The following is a 15,460-nucleotide window of genomic DNA, read 5'->3' as shown; positions in this document are numbered from 1 at the left end:
ATTTTGACTAGCAATTGTAAAAAGCCTAAAGATACATAATATCACTTTTGTGACATTCTCGCCAAAATTAATAACTGTTGACAAATCATTAGAAAACATCAGAGAAACCCAAATTGAAGGACATTCAACAAGATGTTGGACCTATATTTATTAAAAACTGAAGTCAAGAAGAGATGAAGGCTTTGTCATGAATTTAAGAAGATTAAGAATACAACTAAAGCCAAAACCGGTTTGGCTCAATGGATAGAGCGTCAGACTGCAGATTGAAAGGTCCCAGGTTCGATTTCGGTCAAGGACATGTACATAGTTGTGGGCACATCCCCAGTAGGGGTTGTGCAAGAGGCAGCTGATCGATGATTCTCTCTCATAGATGTTTCTAGCTCTCTATCCCTCTGCCTTCCTCTCTGTAAAAAATCAATTAAAAATATGTTTAAAAAAATACAATTAAATGCCAAGTGGATCCTAGTTGGGTCCTGAAACAGAGGAAGAACACTGAGGTACTGGTGAAAGCTTGTACTTTATTCAATAGCATGATGTCAGTGTAAATTTTCTGGTTTTGATAACTATACACTGTTTATGTAAGTGTTGGCGAGGTTGCAGAGAAAAAGGAACCCTCATGCACTGCTGGTGGGAATGTAGACTGGTGCAACCACTGTGGAGAACAGTATGGAGCTTCTTCAAAAAACTGAAAATGGAACTCCCATTTGACCCAGTAATCCCACTCCTAGGAATATATCCCAAGAAATTAGAAACACCAATCAGAAAGGATATATGCACCACTATGTTCATAGCAGAACAATTTATAATAGCTAGGATTTGGAAATAGCCTAGGTGCCCATCAGCAGATGACTGGATCCAAAAACTATGGTACATCTACACAATGGAATATTATGCTGCCATAAAAATGAAGAAATTCTCATCATTTTATCATCCATAAAATGGATGGAATTGGAGAACATCATGCTGAGTGAAATAAGCCAGTCAGTGAAAGAGAAATACCACATGACCTCACTTATTTATGGATGATAAAGAACATTATAAACTGATGAACCAAAAGATAGATATAGAGACAGTAAAACAACAAGCAGACTGTCAAATTACAGCAGGGAGGTTAGGGAGATCTGGGGGAGATAAGAGATCAATGGAAGGATTTATATACATGCATATAAGTACAACCAATGGACACAAAACTCTGGGGAGGGAGGGCTTGTATGGAAGGGGGCGGGGCAATGATATATGTACAAAGATAATAATTTAATAAAAAAAATAAAAAATAAAAGTTGTTAACATTAGAAGTTGAGTGAAGAGTATACATTAATGTTTTGCAATATTTCTGTAAGTCTAAATTTATTTCAAAATAAATAATGTAGAGAAGAAGAAATAGAAGAACAAAAAAAAGTACAAGAGAAAGAACAAGATTTAAAAAAACAAACAAACATGTGTTTTCATTTTGAAAATAAAACTTATTTAGATTCCATGTCATTAATAAAGTAATTCAGCTGGTCGTGGCAGTTTTTGTCATATTATCTAATGAAATTGATTTTATTGGTGTCTTGTGTGCCCCAGCCACTATAACAAAAAAATACCTTAGGTTGGGTGGCTTTCACAACATTTATTTCTCACAGTTCTGGAGGCTGGGAAGGTCAAGGCACCAAGAAAGATCCTGCGTTTTGTAAGGACCAGCTTCCTACTTCATAGATGACCATTTTCTTGCTGTGTCTTCCCACGGTGAAAGGGGAGAGGTAAATCCCTGGAATCTCTGTTTAAAGGGCACTAATCTCATTCATGATCTTGAAGCTTCCCAAAAGCCCCATCTCTTAATACCTGGGGGATTCAGAAATCAATTTGTGAATTTGGGGATACAGACATTCAGTCTATGACAATTGCCTATCGAAATTGGATCTAAGACATGAGATGTAGTTACTACCATAGTAGTCAGTGGACTATACATATCACACTCATGTTGATCTTTCAGTTTATGTGTTGCCAAGGCGTTTTTGTGAAGATATAAGTTGCTTTCTGTTTGATAGACATTTTGCCATAAGTATACTCATTAAGAGTTTTTGACCTGGCAAATTTTCGAAAATGTTATTACTCACTCATTGTAGGCTTCCAAGCAGAAAAATGCGCTGATTAATTGCACAGTTGATGCCAAGCATCAACGGATTCCTATGCTTAATATGAACAGAAAATGTCTTAGATAAGTCACCACTTAAAAATCTCAAAACTCCCACAGACACTTATTAATTCCTGCAAGCTGTGAGTAACTCTTTATAAAAAGGGAAAAAATTAGATACTAGAAATTTAAATAAGCTCACCTATCATTTTGTACCAGATTTTCTAATCCTTCTTAGAAAATATTATTTCATTTTGCAGCCACACTGGTGAGTCACTGGCTAGAGCTGGCCTAAGGTTAATTTAAAAAGAGAAAGAATGCCTAACTTAGGAAAACTTCCATTAGAGAAAGATACATGATTTAAAATGTAGGCATTAAAATAATATATCTTCCATTTAAAATTTAAAAATATAATTCCCAGAACAATTTTGACTTGGGGTTATAGCATAATACAAACAGAAAGGAGAAAATTTGGGAAGTTTTGCTTAAACTAAAATTTGACACTTTATTACTACTATCCATTGTGCTTCAGCTACTACGTTTGTTTTGTTTTGTCTTATATTTGGAAATTATGGTACTGCAAAAATGTGTTCTCCTTAAGTACCTTAAGTACTGCCCAACATACTTTAGGAAGATGACATCTGTGCAATCTATGCACCTAATTGTGGAACTAGATGTCACCTTATGAGTTGCTTTAACAAGCATGTACATTGAAGAACTGGTAAGGGTAAGAACCTTTAAAATAAACAAAAAAACAACTAAGTTTGACTAATAAAATTCTAGTGATCAATTCCCTTTTAATCTACTTTGACGAAATGTTCATAATATGTAGTCAGAAAATATTTTGCGTTAAAATAGTCTATGCTTTCTTTGGTTTAATCTGAGCTCGCCTGAGAGTTCAATAACAACAAAAATCTGTCCACGTGAGCCCTCTGTTTTTACAACTACTGTGTTGACTAATTTTCTTTGTAATGCGTACACTTGACCACAAGTATCACTTCAACAGCCATTTAAACAAGACAGCAGACCACTTGAATATTAATTATGATGTATTTCCTGTCCTGCCTTCTAAGAGTTGACAGTCTTGTTGAGGAGATAGAAGATTTGCCTGCAATGAAATAAAAGGGCCAGAGCACCTAGAACCCAGAAAATTGGGGATAGCATCTTACCTTGCAAAGATAATAAAAATCTTCTAAGCACTTTCATGTATTTCACTACATGTTATCCTTGCAATGACCCTGCCAGACAGGAGAGACTCATTACAAATATAAAAAGTGATGCTATGCCCTGACTGGTTTGGCTCAGTGCATAGAGCACATGTGTCAAACACAAGGCCCGCGGGCCAAATCCGTCCCACCAGGCATTGCAATGTGGCCCGCACCGCGCTGTCATCACTGCACTCCGCTGCGTTTCCATCACAATGACAGTTTATGACTGTTCAGTAAACCATTCGGCCCGCGATTTAGGCTGGATTTTAGATTTTGGCCCCTTCTCTGATTGAGTTCGACACCCCTAGCATAGAGCATCGGCATGCAAACTCAAGGGTCCTGGGTTCGATTCTGGTCAAGGACATGTACCTTGGTTTCAGACACATCTCCAGTAGGGGGTGTGCAGGAGGCAGCTGATTGATGTTTCTTTCTCATGGATGTTTCTGGCTCTCTTTCCCTTTCCCTTCTCTGTAAAAAAAATCAATAAAATATATTTTTAAAAAGATAAAGAAAAAGAAAAGTGATGCTCTGGACAGCATATGTGTTTCAAAATGACACATGGACCTGCTTGCTCTGCTCTGGTTCCTTTGAGGGAATCGGGCCTTTGCCCTATTTTTATTGTTGTTGTTATGTTCAAGGAATAACATATATCTCAAAGTAAAGAAATAGCTCTAGCACTGGGCTCCAGAGCAGGAGCGCTCTACCGGAAAGCTCTGCCTGTGCTGCAGCACGAAGGACTATTTTTAGGTGTTTTTCTTTTGCTAATTGCCTCTCCCTCTGTGGGGAATTTCGATGGTAGAATCCCCAGACAGGCCAAGTTTCTCACTAATTCCCGAAGAGACCGGAAAGAGGAGGGCCGTGACCCAGGTTGCCCAGTGATGACATCCTGGTGGCTTTGGCAAGACCTTCCAGGACCTTGCAGCCCACAGAGCTTAGGTGATTCCACTGAATAACAACCTTAAGAGATGACGGGAAGGAAGGCCTGGACATACTGCCTTGAGTCTTGGAAATGCCTCTAATGACCATGCCTGGTTGGAGCTTAATTCTGAAAGGAATTAAGAGAAGGTGGAGCTGGGATGGTTGTGGGCTTGAGGCCCTACAGATGTTCCGGCTTTCTTCTAACACCTCTGAGGGGAAGAAGGAAGAGACTTCTGAAAGAATATTTTTCCAGGCAACTTCAACCTTAAATCTCAACTATTATGGAACATCGTAGGAACTGGGAAGGTTTAGCCTAGAGAAGAGAAAGAGAAAAATGATGAAAACCATTTTTACTCCCTTGCAGGGAAGAGCTGACCAGCTAGTGCAAGGTGGCCTTGGGACAATGAGTGGATCAAAATGAAGTTTTTGGCTCAGTGTCAGTGTAAACCTTCTAACAGTTTTATACAATGTTTTATGCACGTTTCATACCTTGGAAACTGGTGAGTTCCTTTTAAGTAGATTTTTATTGATTTCAGTAAAGAAGAGGAAGACAGAGATAAGAAACATCGGTGATGCCAGGACCGGTTTGGCTCAGTGGATAGAGCGTCGGCCTGCAGACTGAAAGGTCCCGGGTTCGATTCCGGTCAAGGGCATGTACCTTGGTTGCGGGCACATCCCCAGTAGGGGGTGTGCAAGAGGCAGCTGACCGATGATTCTCTCTCATCAATGTTTCTAACTCTCTATCCCTCTCTCTTTCTCTATGTGAAAAATCAATAAAATATATTTAAAAAAAAAAAAAAAGAAAAGAAACATCAGTGATCATTGATTGGCTGCCCCCTGCAGGTCCTCACACTGGGGATCAATCCTGGGGATCAAGCCTCCAACCCTGGTATATGCCCCAAGCCATCATTGGAACCCTGACCTCCTGGTTCATAGGTCTAGGCTCAACCCCTGAGCCACCCCAGTTGCGAGTGGTAAGTTTGTGATACCTGAACTATTCACTAGTTCTTGATACCTGAACTGTGGACACTAGTATGGACCCTTGTATTCATTGGAAAGTGATAGTGATTGAAAACCCTACAGGTGAGGAGCTAAGTAATCATGATAGCACTCATTTTACACCAAGTGTTTGCTTAACTCTCAACAAAGGGTGTATAAAGTAGATACTATTAACTTTCTTTTAGAGGTGTGGAACTTGAAGCCTAGAGAGGTTTAAAAATGTGTTCAAGGTCACCTGCCTTGAATGTAGGCTATTTGTCTCTGCCATCTGTACTCTTCATCACCTGCTATAATGATGTGTCCTCTCTGTGCCCCTTGCCCTAAGTTCCAGGTAGGGTGGAGTCCCACCCAATCGCCCACATTATTTGTAGGTGTCACTTTTTTAAAATATATTTTATTGATTTTGTACAGAGAGGAAGGAAGAGAGATAGAGAGTTAGAAACATCAATGAGAGAGAGTCATCGATCAGCTGCCTCTTGCACACCCCCCACTGGGGACGCGCCCGCAACCAAGGCACATACCCTTGACCGGGATCGAACCCGGGATCTTTTAGTCCCCAAGCCAATGCTCTATCCACTGAGCCAAAGGGATCCCGGCTGTAGGCGTCACTTGTAAGCCTTCCAAAAAGGGCTTTGATGGCTTCCTCTGGGAGCAAACAAATGAACCAGCTAACCAACCAATAAATAAGTAAAGCCAAAGAGGTTTCTGGTGAAAAAATCATCAAGGCTTTTAAAACTACAAGGAAGCTCCCTGGTCATCTTGGGCCAGGTGGTTCAGGCAAAGCTGATCAGGAGAGTGCGCCTAAGTGTAGTGTTGTTTTTGTTTTCTGATTTCCTTCCTCATCTGCCTCTCCCTCTGCCTTCCCTTCTGGCCTCCCACCTATTCCCCCCCCCCTCACCAACATTGCCCCCCGCCCCCCCCGCACCTGCCTTCCCACTACACCTGTGCTAAGCTTTTCCTGGAGTCTGGAAGGCACAAAGCTAACAATTGTCTATCCCACATCCTCTCCCCGCCCTGATTTACACAGGGGAAGAGTGACTTACCCAAGGTCACTGAGCCCCCATCCGAAAACGCAGGGGACAGGACTCCCACGTCAGGGATCCGCCCACACCCAGACACACCTTCGCTCTCCTCGCCCGCCCGCACCCAAGAGTTTTCTTCATTCCACACACACCCCCCTCCTCCCCATCCCCACCCCCCAGGTCCCTGGAGTCGCTGCTTCTGACGCTTTGCAGGCTCCAGGGTCCAGCCCTTCCTGCCGGCGCATCCCTTCCGCTGGATTCTCACGCCCAGGCGCCCTGGGCACGCGCGCAGCCCGCTGGGGCCCAGGGTCACCGCCCCGCGCTGAGATTCGGAGCAGGAGGGGTGCCCGGACCCCGTTCTCGTCCTCCAGGGGTGCTGGCACCTGGAAAGGGCACCTACCCCGTCACCTTCCCGCCCGCAGACCAGCCGCCTCCTGAAGTCCCGGTGTCAGGTGCGATCTCACTGGGCTTTGGCCGCGCCCGTGGCTCCCCGGGGGGCTGCTCCCGCCAGCACTCCCTCCTCCCGGGCCCGCCCGGCCCCCGCGAGCTCCTGCCCGGCGCCCCGGTCCCGCCCGGCGCCCCGGTCCCGCCCTGCGCCCCGGTCCTGCCCTGCGCTCCGGTCCTGCCCTGCGCCCCGGTCCCGCCGGCCGCGCTGCGAGCTGCTCTCCGCCCGGGACGCGCGCGCCATGGACGCGGGAGCCGGCTCCCCAGGACCCGCCGCCCGCCGGTGGGACCATTAGCGGAGGTGGGCGGGGAGTGGCCGAGCCCCACACGCGCGCTTCTCCATGAAGATTCTTGAGCTTTCTTTGAGGAAAGGAGTGCATATGCTGCAGTGTCTCTGTGGAAGGAGCCTGAGGACCAGCAACAGCCTAAGCGGTGAGACAACGGTTCCTTCCTTGGCCCTAAAGCACCCCCTTCCCCCTCCTGACCTCTCCACTTTCCTCTTTGCGCTCGATTTCTAGGGGTCGATGGCGGTGGAAGGAAGGCATCTCCTTGGTGGGACGAGATGACCTCGCAGAGAGTTGTCTTTTTCTTTTTTTAAGCCCTGAAGTCATCAGCGCCTTATCGAACGCTCTAGCTGTCACCTGCGCCCGCCCCAGAGCCTTGGGTCTCTCTGGGGGCGCGTTAGGTGACCTGCTTCGCACCGCCTCGCTGGCTCTCTCCTTGTGACTTGCGAGGGAGGCGTGTGGCTGGGAGTTGCTGTGTGTCTCCTCCTGTGTCTCCTCCAAGAAGTTGCCAGTGAGCTGGGCGGGAGAGGGGACTTGGAAACAGGTGGCCGGCGAGGCAGGTATCTTTTCTATTTCTTGCTTTGTCTGAAAAGGAGACTCCTGGCCATCTCTGGGGAGTGCGTTTTGCCCTGGAGATCAAGCAAGTTCTGAGGAAACAGGAGAGTTCCTATTAGTTTGCGGCTTAGCCAGGGGAAGGCACAGGGAGGGAAAGAAAGAAAAGCAGGCCCTGTAAATGACTAGCAATAATTGAGAAAAATAAATGAAAGCTGTCAAACTAAAACCAAATAAGTGAGATTCTTTTGTGTGAAAGCCTTGGAAACGGTGCGCTGTTTCACAATGTTTTCCATTGCCCATCTCTTTCTTTGTAGGGTGTAAATTCCCTTTAAAATGACTTCGTCTAGTAGTTTTGCAAGTACTAATCCACTTTTTGTGTCTTGGATTTTCTCTTACTAAATGGGGGAGGGGCAGTGGGCGTGAGGGCAGGGGAAAGGTACATCCCTTTCCTCTGTCTAAACAACTGTCTTTCTCTTAAAAAAAAAAAAATATATATATATATATATATATATATATATATATATATATATATTATTGATTTACAGAGGGAGAGGGAGAGAGAGAGATAGAAACATCAGTGATGAGAGAATCATTGATTGGTTCTCTCCTGCATGCCTCCTACTGGGGATCAAGCTGGCAACCAGGCATATGCCTTTGATGGGAATCAAACCTGGGATCCTTAGATCCGCAGGCTGATGCTATATCCACTGAACCACCAGGTAGGGCCAAGTGTCTCTTTTTAAACCAAAGTTTTTGGGGTCCATGAATTGCAAAAAGCTTTAATGTTAAAAAATGTAACAATATTATAATAGGTGTCATGTTTAAAACTTCATTCATATATTATTCTGGGGAATCTGACTCATTTGGTTACATATTTTCACTTTGTTCTAGAGCTATAAAGGCTGTATTTGTAAAGATTAGCATATAATAGGTTTCATTCATCCTTTATAAAATTTTGATTTTCTGGAACTTATCACTCTAAATACAAAATAAAACCATTTTGAAAGAACTAATTAGATAATTTAACTATATGTGAGATCTGAGAATATACACTTGTGAAATGAAATCAGCCATGATATCTCATGTTTTTACTTTTATTCAATTCAAAAAATTATGTAAACATTTCTTGCACCTATCTTTATAAGTGATTTTAAGCTACTACATTCTAAACTGACATGATCAATGTTGAAGTTTTATGTTTTGAAAATACATATTTCAGGAGTCCAATAGAGATGTATTTTAATATTATTTCAATTTTCTTTTTCTACATCAAATGAAATGTGAATGGATTGTAACTTAATGTGTTTCCTACATAGGCTGCCCAATCACATATGTTATCATTTCTGTTTGGATCTGTTACTATTCCAGAAACTGACTTTACAAGTAAATTGAATATGTTGCCTCTTTTAGACAGGGTATGTCCTCATTTAAAAACAGGTAACATATTCAATTTACCTGTAAACTCAGTTTCCCAAATAGTAATCCAAACAAAATTGATAACATATCATTTGGCACCATTGGTTGTTGCAATATCATGAGAGTAATACAGAAGACCTAGTTTTATAAAGCAGTCTTTTGGCTGGACCTGAATATTATTATGCTAAGTGAAATAAGCCACACCAATATCCTATGATCTCAGTTATATGTGGAATCTAATGAACAAAATAAACTAATGAACAAAATAGAAACAGAGGCATGGATATATGGAACAGACTGACAGAGGTCAGAGGGAAGAGAGATGGTGGGGGACTGGATGAAGGAACTTGAAAAGATAGGCCGAAGAACATATATGCAAAGCCAATGAACACTGACTATACTGTGATGATGGCCAGAGACAGGGGGCGGGGCAAGGGCTGAGTCCTGGTGGGTAAAGTGTTTGTGTATGAGGGGGAGAGAAGTTAGGGGGATGGGGAGGATGGGGGGCATCTGTAACAGTGTCAACAATCACGAAAGTCACTAAGAGTTTTGAATTTAGTATTACTATATTAAAAAAAAGTGGAAATAATGATAGCTGTAGCATGGCTTCTATCTTATTTAATCTTAGATTTAGCATGTGATCCTATGGAAATTATTGCACTTTATTTACACACTAGAGGCCCAGTGCACAAAATTCATGTATGGGGCAGTGTCACTCAGCCCGGCCTGCACCCTCTCCAATCTGGGAGCCCTCAGGGAATGTCCAACTACAGGTTTAGAGGCATTAACTCCAGCCATTAGGAAAATTACACAGAATGTCCTTGACATACAAACAGTGTGGTTTATGAGTTGTTTTAATAATAATGGCCATTCCTTTAAATAATATCTGCTTATATACAATACAGCTGGTACTGTGTGAATTCAGAATGTTCATATCATAAATCATAGAAGGTTGTAGTGGAAATAACCTTGAATTGTTTAGTCAAAACTTTTATAACTATTGGAATTCCCTTTTCAAAGATTTCAAATGCTTTTTGTCCTAAGAAGCTTAACCAACTTTTGAGGCAACCCATTTTTTTGTGAAAGGATTGGGGGTGGGGGGACTTCTTCAGAGCTGAGGGGAATGGGGGCTGCCATCTTTGTGATGGCATGATGGTCAGTGTGCATATTTCCTCTTTATTAGATAGGATGCATTTTTACTTAGTGGACTAATTGCTTATGTTGGGGAACTGTCACTCAGGGGAATTCTTTTTAAATGGTGTAGTCACTCTTACTGGTTTGGCTCAATGGATAGAGCTGGCCTGCAGACTCAAGAGTCCCAGGTTCGATTCTGGTCAAGGGCATATACCTTGGTTGTGGGCATATACCCTGTAGGAAGTGTGCATAAGGCTGCTGATTGATGTTTCTCTCTCATCAATGTTTCTGGCTTTTTATCCCTCTCCCTTCCTCTCTGTAAAAATATCAATAAATTATATTAAAAAATAAATAAAATGACTGTATTCACAGTAGTGAAGATAAAGACTAATTTACACCCTTTCCACAGACAGAGGTAATATGTAGATTATACATTGCTTTTGCTTAAATTGTGGTTTTTCTTAGTTTATAGTCCTTTATGACTTTCATATGTTCCTGCTATTCCTCATTCGGAGCATAAATTACTAAGGTAATGGTACATACTTTACAGGTTGTTGTAAAAATTGAATGAATTAATAATAGCTAAAGCTTTATTGAGCTCTTACAATATGTCAGACATTGTTTTGAGAACTTTGAACTTATCATCTACATGTCTTGTATGTTTTAGATATTATTGTGTTCCATTTTAAAATTCTTCCATATGACTTATGCCATTAGTATGACATTACAGCAATTTGCATCATGCCCAGTGTGCACAAGCAAATTTAGGTAAAGTTGTCAGCTAGATTTCCATGGAGCAGTTTATGAGAATAGAGCTGGAATTCACTATTTCAATTTTTTAAACTTTCCTAAAGAGCCATGCAATAATACTAGTATTTTGAACTGTGTCAGCATGGAGTAGAAATTTTTATGCCAGCTATTTCTTTCCCATTACTTTAGAGTTGAGGGAAGTGAGAACCACTGGAGAGCAGTGACATCATTTTTATAAGAGACTAAGAGATTCTATTTTTGTGTGTGTGTTAATCCTCACCCAAGGATATTTTTCCATTGGTTTTTAGCGAGAGTGGAAGGAAGCGAGGGTGTGGTGGGGTGGGGAGGGGGTGTAGACAGAGAGAGAGAAACATTGATGTGAGAGAGACACATCAATTGATTGCCTCCAGCAAGCTGCCAGAGTAAGCCAAGAATCAAGCCTGCAACCTAGGTATCAGGTATGAGCCCTTGACCAAAATCAAACCCAGGACCCTTCAGTCCATGGGCCAATGCTCTATCCACTGAGCTAAACCAGCTAGGGCAAAGAGATTCTATTAATGGATTGCTGTATTTTTTGAATTGTTAGAGTTGATTGTGGGCATATCAATATTTTATTTAGCCATTATTAAATAAATAGAGTTAAAATACAAAATAATTAAATATTTCATTAAAATATTTCATTTCTCTTGTCTTTTCTCTGCATTTTCAATTATTAATATTTTGTTTAATTTATCTCCTTATATTAGTTTAGAAATGTTTTGTACTTTAGTAGGATGGAGCTACCATGAGTTATCAAAGATGACAATCTTAGACAAGGTTAAGTGGATTGTTTAAGGCTATTTTTCAGTGTCTTGTGACTTTTTTTTTTTTTTTACTTTTCTAATTTTTAATTTACCTTTGTTGTTGAAAGTGTTACAAATGTTCCCTTTTTTCTCCATTGACTCCCTTTATCCTGTTCCTCCCCCTCCACACCCTGCTGCCAGACCTTCACTGCCCTATTTTCTGTCTATGGGATATGCATATAAGCATGCAAGTACTTTGGTTAATCTCTTCCTGCGTCCCCCCACCCCACACCAATGATTTTTATTTTTATTTTTTTTGCAAGAGGAGCCTATCCATTAAAAGACAGATAAGCTTAAAATTCTACACAATTCTACTCATAATTTATGGCACTTCTATTAACCTGATAAAATACTGTTTTTAGTTCAAATGGAAAGTTAAAGCAGCTTCATTTTATATATATATATATATATATATATATATATATATATATATATATATATACCTTTGTAAAGAACATAAGCTAACAGAAGAGTAGGGATTAAAACAATAGCTTACTGCCTGCATTCCTCTCAATATCTAGTTGGGAGGAAAGCAGAAGCATTGTTTCTCATCACTTCTGTGCATCACTAACGTATAAAAGAGGGGTTCCTGTCCTCTCCTAACAGCCAGTGTCCTGAGAAAACTGTGTTAGGTCTCCACCTAGAACTAAGGAGGGCAGTGCTTTAGATAGTAGGTCCCTACAATAGTATGTGTGTGAGTGTGTGCACAAGTGCACACAACTGGTCACAGGGAGCACTGTGCTCATCTTACCACCTTAAACTGTTTCAAAAAATCAGCCAACAGGCTCTCCTCCTTCTGTGTACAGTCATAATTATTCTATGATACTCAGTCAGTTAGGGGCTCCTCAACCTGGTAGCTTGGAGAATTATCAGATGTCTAGAGACTGAACTTTACAGTTACATTAAATGGCCTTTGTGTAGGATTGAAACACTCCGGGCAAAAGTAATTTATCAACCTGCTGAAAACCCATAACTCAATCCCAGTTACAACTGTACTTAAAGTATAGTACTGGCATCTAAATTAGAACTGCCCACTTACAAGTTGCATCAGCTGGTTGTATATTTGACTACTCTAAAGGACAAGGAACTGATCTAAGAAAAAATGTTTGTAAAGTGCTTATTGTCTTATGCTTATTTCCCAGGAAGAAATGACCTATAAAGATACAATTATTTAGTTGTTTTCAGCACCACACTGCCTTTCCTCCTAAGGATTCATATAGTCATTTAATCTCTTTCTTTGAAGATATGGATAACTGGTGCCCTCCAAAATTGAGACAAATTACAATAATATATTTACAAATTGAAGATACTTTAAATTCAAGTTCAATCTTCAGAAATCCATCAAATAAAGAAATAAATGACAAAATCCACCTCCTGAAGCTATGTACTCAGGTGTTCACACTGTTTTAATTTTGAAATATGGGTCACTTCAGTGTGTAACTGTCTTCAATTATCCAATCTTGGAAAGCTTGATTAAAGGATAAATGATTTATTCATGGCAATTATCTTTATTGTAGAATCATTTTTGAGCTGTTTTTATGTCCTGAGCTTAAAGTTTTTCACTATTTTAATGATGCTCTTCAATACAATGATATGAGTCATGCAATATACCACATATCCCTAACTTTCCTATGGCTTTCATTTCCAATGGGATTTTTTGTTGTTGTTTTACATGAGCTTTTCAATGTTAATTAATGTCAAAAAGCTCTAAAATTTAGTGCTTCCTATTAGTTCACTTGCCTTAAAGTACTTTAAACAAACCATTTGCTAAGTGCCTAGTGTATGCAAATGTAATAGTCATTACAACTTTTCACCCAGTATTTTGGATTGTTTTCTTGGGCATATTAGTATGTGGTCATCTGACTTGCCCTATTAGCCCTTGTCTGTGAGCAGAAGTGACAGGTCTCACTCCCACGTGGAAGCTTTCATAGAGCTAGAGCACAATTCACCTCAGGCTCTTTCCTTCTGATGTCGTTCCAAGGAGTGGTTGCTCTATCAGCCTGTGTTGCTGAGTGTCAGTAATAAATGGAGCCCCTCTATGTGAACCATGATGAGCATTTAACACAAATGAGAAGTGAATACTTCTTTTTAAGTAACTTGGATTTTTTTTAGTTCAATCATCATCTGACCTACCCCGATTGACATAGTCAGGCCAGAGAGTTTAAAATAAAAAGTAATGCAAGATTATTGGGCTGTGTTTAAAGGTCTTTACAATCATATACTCCAATTTCTCTATGATATCATCTTTGGTATATAACAAATAGATGTGTTGGTTTTCTTTCATAACCTTAGGATAATTAATTTAGCTTACCCAAGTATGAGGCTTTGTCATCAATCACCCTTGTAGTTAGCCTGTTTCCGGAACCTAGTGAGTGCATTGTTTCTTCAATGATATTTCCCCAAAGATATAATGAAGCTCCACTGACGTTTCTGAGATTATTGTTTCAAAGTTTTACTTTAATTGCAAGGACCTTGAAGAATCTATTGCTCATGACCACTTATTCTGAAATGTGGAAATTACCTTTTGATGCCCCCAGCATCTTCTGGAAAATAAGACTTCACTACGTTGTTGAAAAAGCAGTGACAATGTGACAGCTCTGGTCACTACTGTAGTTTTGCCTCTCCGAGCTTATAAACTAAGAACCATGGGCTGAATGCTCTCCTCTGAGTCACAGACCAGCAATCAATTTGCCTGGCTCAGGGTTAATTACTGCAATAGAGATGAGGGCGGTCAGACTTTTTTGGAAAAATAAGATATTTGTGTCATGCCAACTGGCCCTCCACAGTTGGCACCCCCTTTTTCCTTCTGCCCTTTTCCATCTGAATATAAAAAGTTAAAGAAACATGTTTCAGCTTCAGAGATTGCCATTGTTTTTTTTTTCCAATCCAGATAACACCTTTTAATATATATATATATATATATATATATATATATATATATATATATATATTGATTTCAAAGAGGAAGGGAAAGGGAGAGATTGGAACATCAGTGATGAGAGAGAATCATTGATAGACTGTCTCCTGCATGCCCCCCATTGGGGATCAAACTGCAACCCTGACATGTGCCCTGACCGGGATTTGAACCATGACCTCCTGGTTCATAGGTAGATGCTCAACCACTGAGCCACTCCAACGGGGCTCAGCAAACACTTCTTGAGAAGTGATTGCATGCTAAGTTCTATGTTAGGTGCTGGGAAATATATATGTACATGGAAGAAGTGTAATACTAGACAGGATACGATACAGGCCCAAAGAGAGAGACTTGGGAACCTCAGTTCATCTCAAGTTTAACAACCTCTTCCCTAGGCCAATTTCCTACTGTAAGAATAACCCCAAGGAAGGACAAATTAATTCTGCCTAGGATTTATGTTAATCTCCAGTGTTTGAAAGCACTTAGGAGTTCAAAAAGGTAGGCTGAGGTAGGTAAGAAAGGGGCTCTAATGCAAAAAATAGTAACATTCTTTGAATATTTTACTGGAAGAATGTATTTGAATTAAAATAAGATGCCAGTATATATATATATATATATATATATATATATATATATATATATTTTTTTTTTTTTTTTTTTTTTTACAAAAGTAAGTTCCCTACAACTCAATTCAAGCCTACCCAGCCTTATTCATATTCAGGTCTCCTGCCTACTTATTTACAATATGTTATACCTTTTCTCTGCACTTACTTCAACACAAGTTCATTCATGCAACAGCCAGATATGATTCATCAGCTTCTAAGAAAGGGGCAAGTTCTATTTTTTGGTACTACTATT

At 40.4% G+C, this 15,460-nt stretch overlaps 1 protein-coding gene across 3 annotated transcripts in view; it reads left to right on the top strand.

The window, feature by feature from the left end:
* FGF12 (fibroblast growth factor 12) overlaps nt 1-15,460 on the top strand; it is a 508,911-nt gene that overhangs the window by 149,072 nt on the left and 344,379 nt on the right. The window contains exon 1 of one of the 3 annotated variants that reach the window (XM_036446554.2): nt 6,976-7,139. The exons of the other annotated variants lie outside the window; for them this stretch is intronic. Coding sequence (XP_036302447.1) covers nt 7,049-7,139 — 91 coding nt within the window. The 5' untranslated portion in view covers nt 6,976-7,048. Of the gene's footprint in view, nt 1-6,975; nt 7,140-15,460 lie in introns of those variants that run through there. 3 annotated transcript variants of the gene reach the window in all.

This window comes from Pipistrellus kuhlii, unplaced genomic scaffold (assembly GCF_014108245.1).
Source record: "Pipistrellus kuhlii isolate mPipKuh1 unplaced genomic scaffold, mPipKuh1.p scaffold_m20_p_2, whole genome shotgun sequence".
NCBI classification, from domain to species: Eukaryota; Metazoa; Chordata; class Mammalia; order Chiroptera; family Vespertilionidae; genus Pipistrellus; species Pipistrellus kuhlii.
The sequence above is the reverse complement of the archived record's forward strand: the minus strand, read 5'-3'. Positions and strand labels throughout refer to the sequence as shown.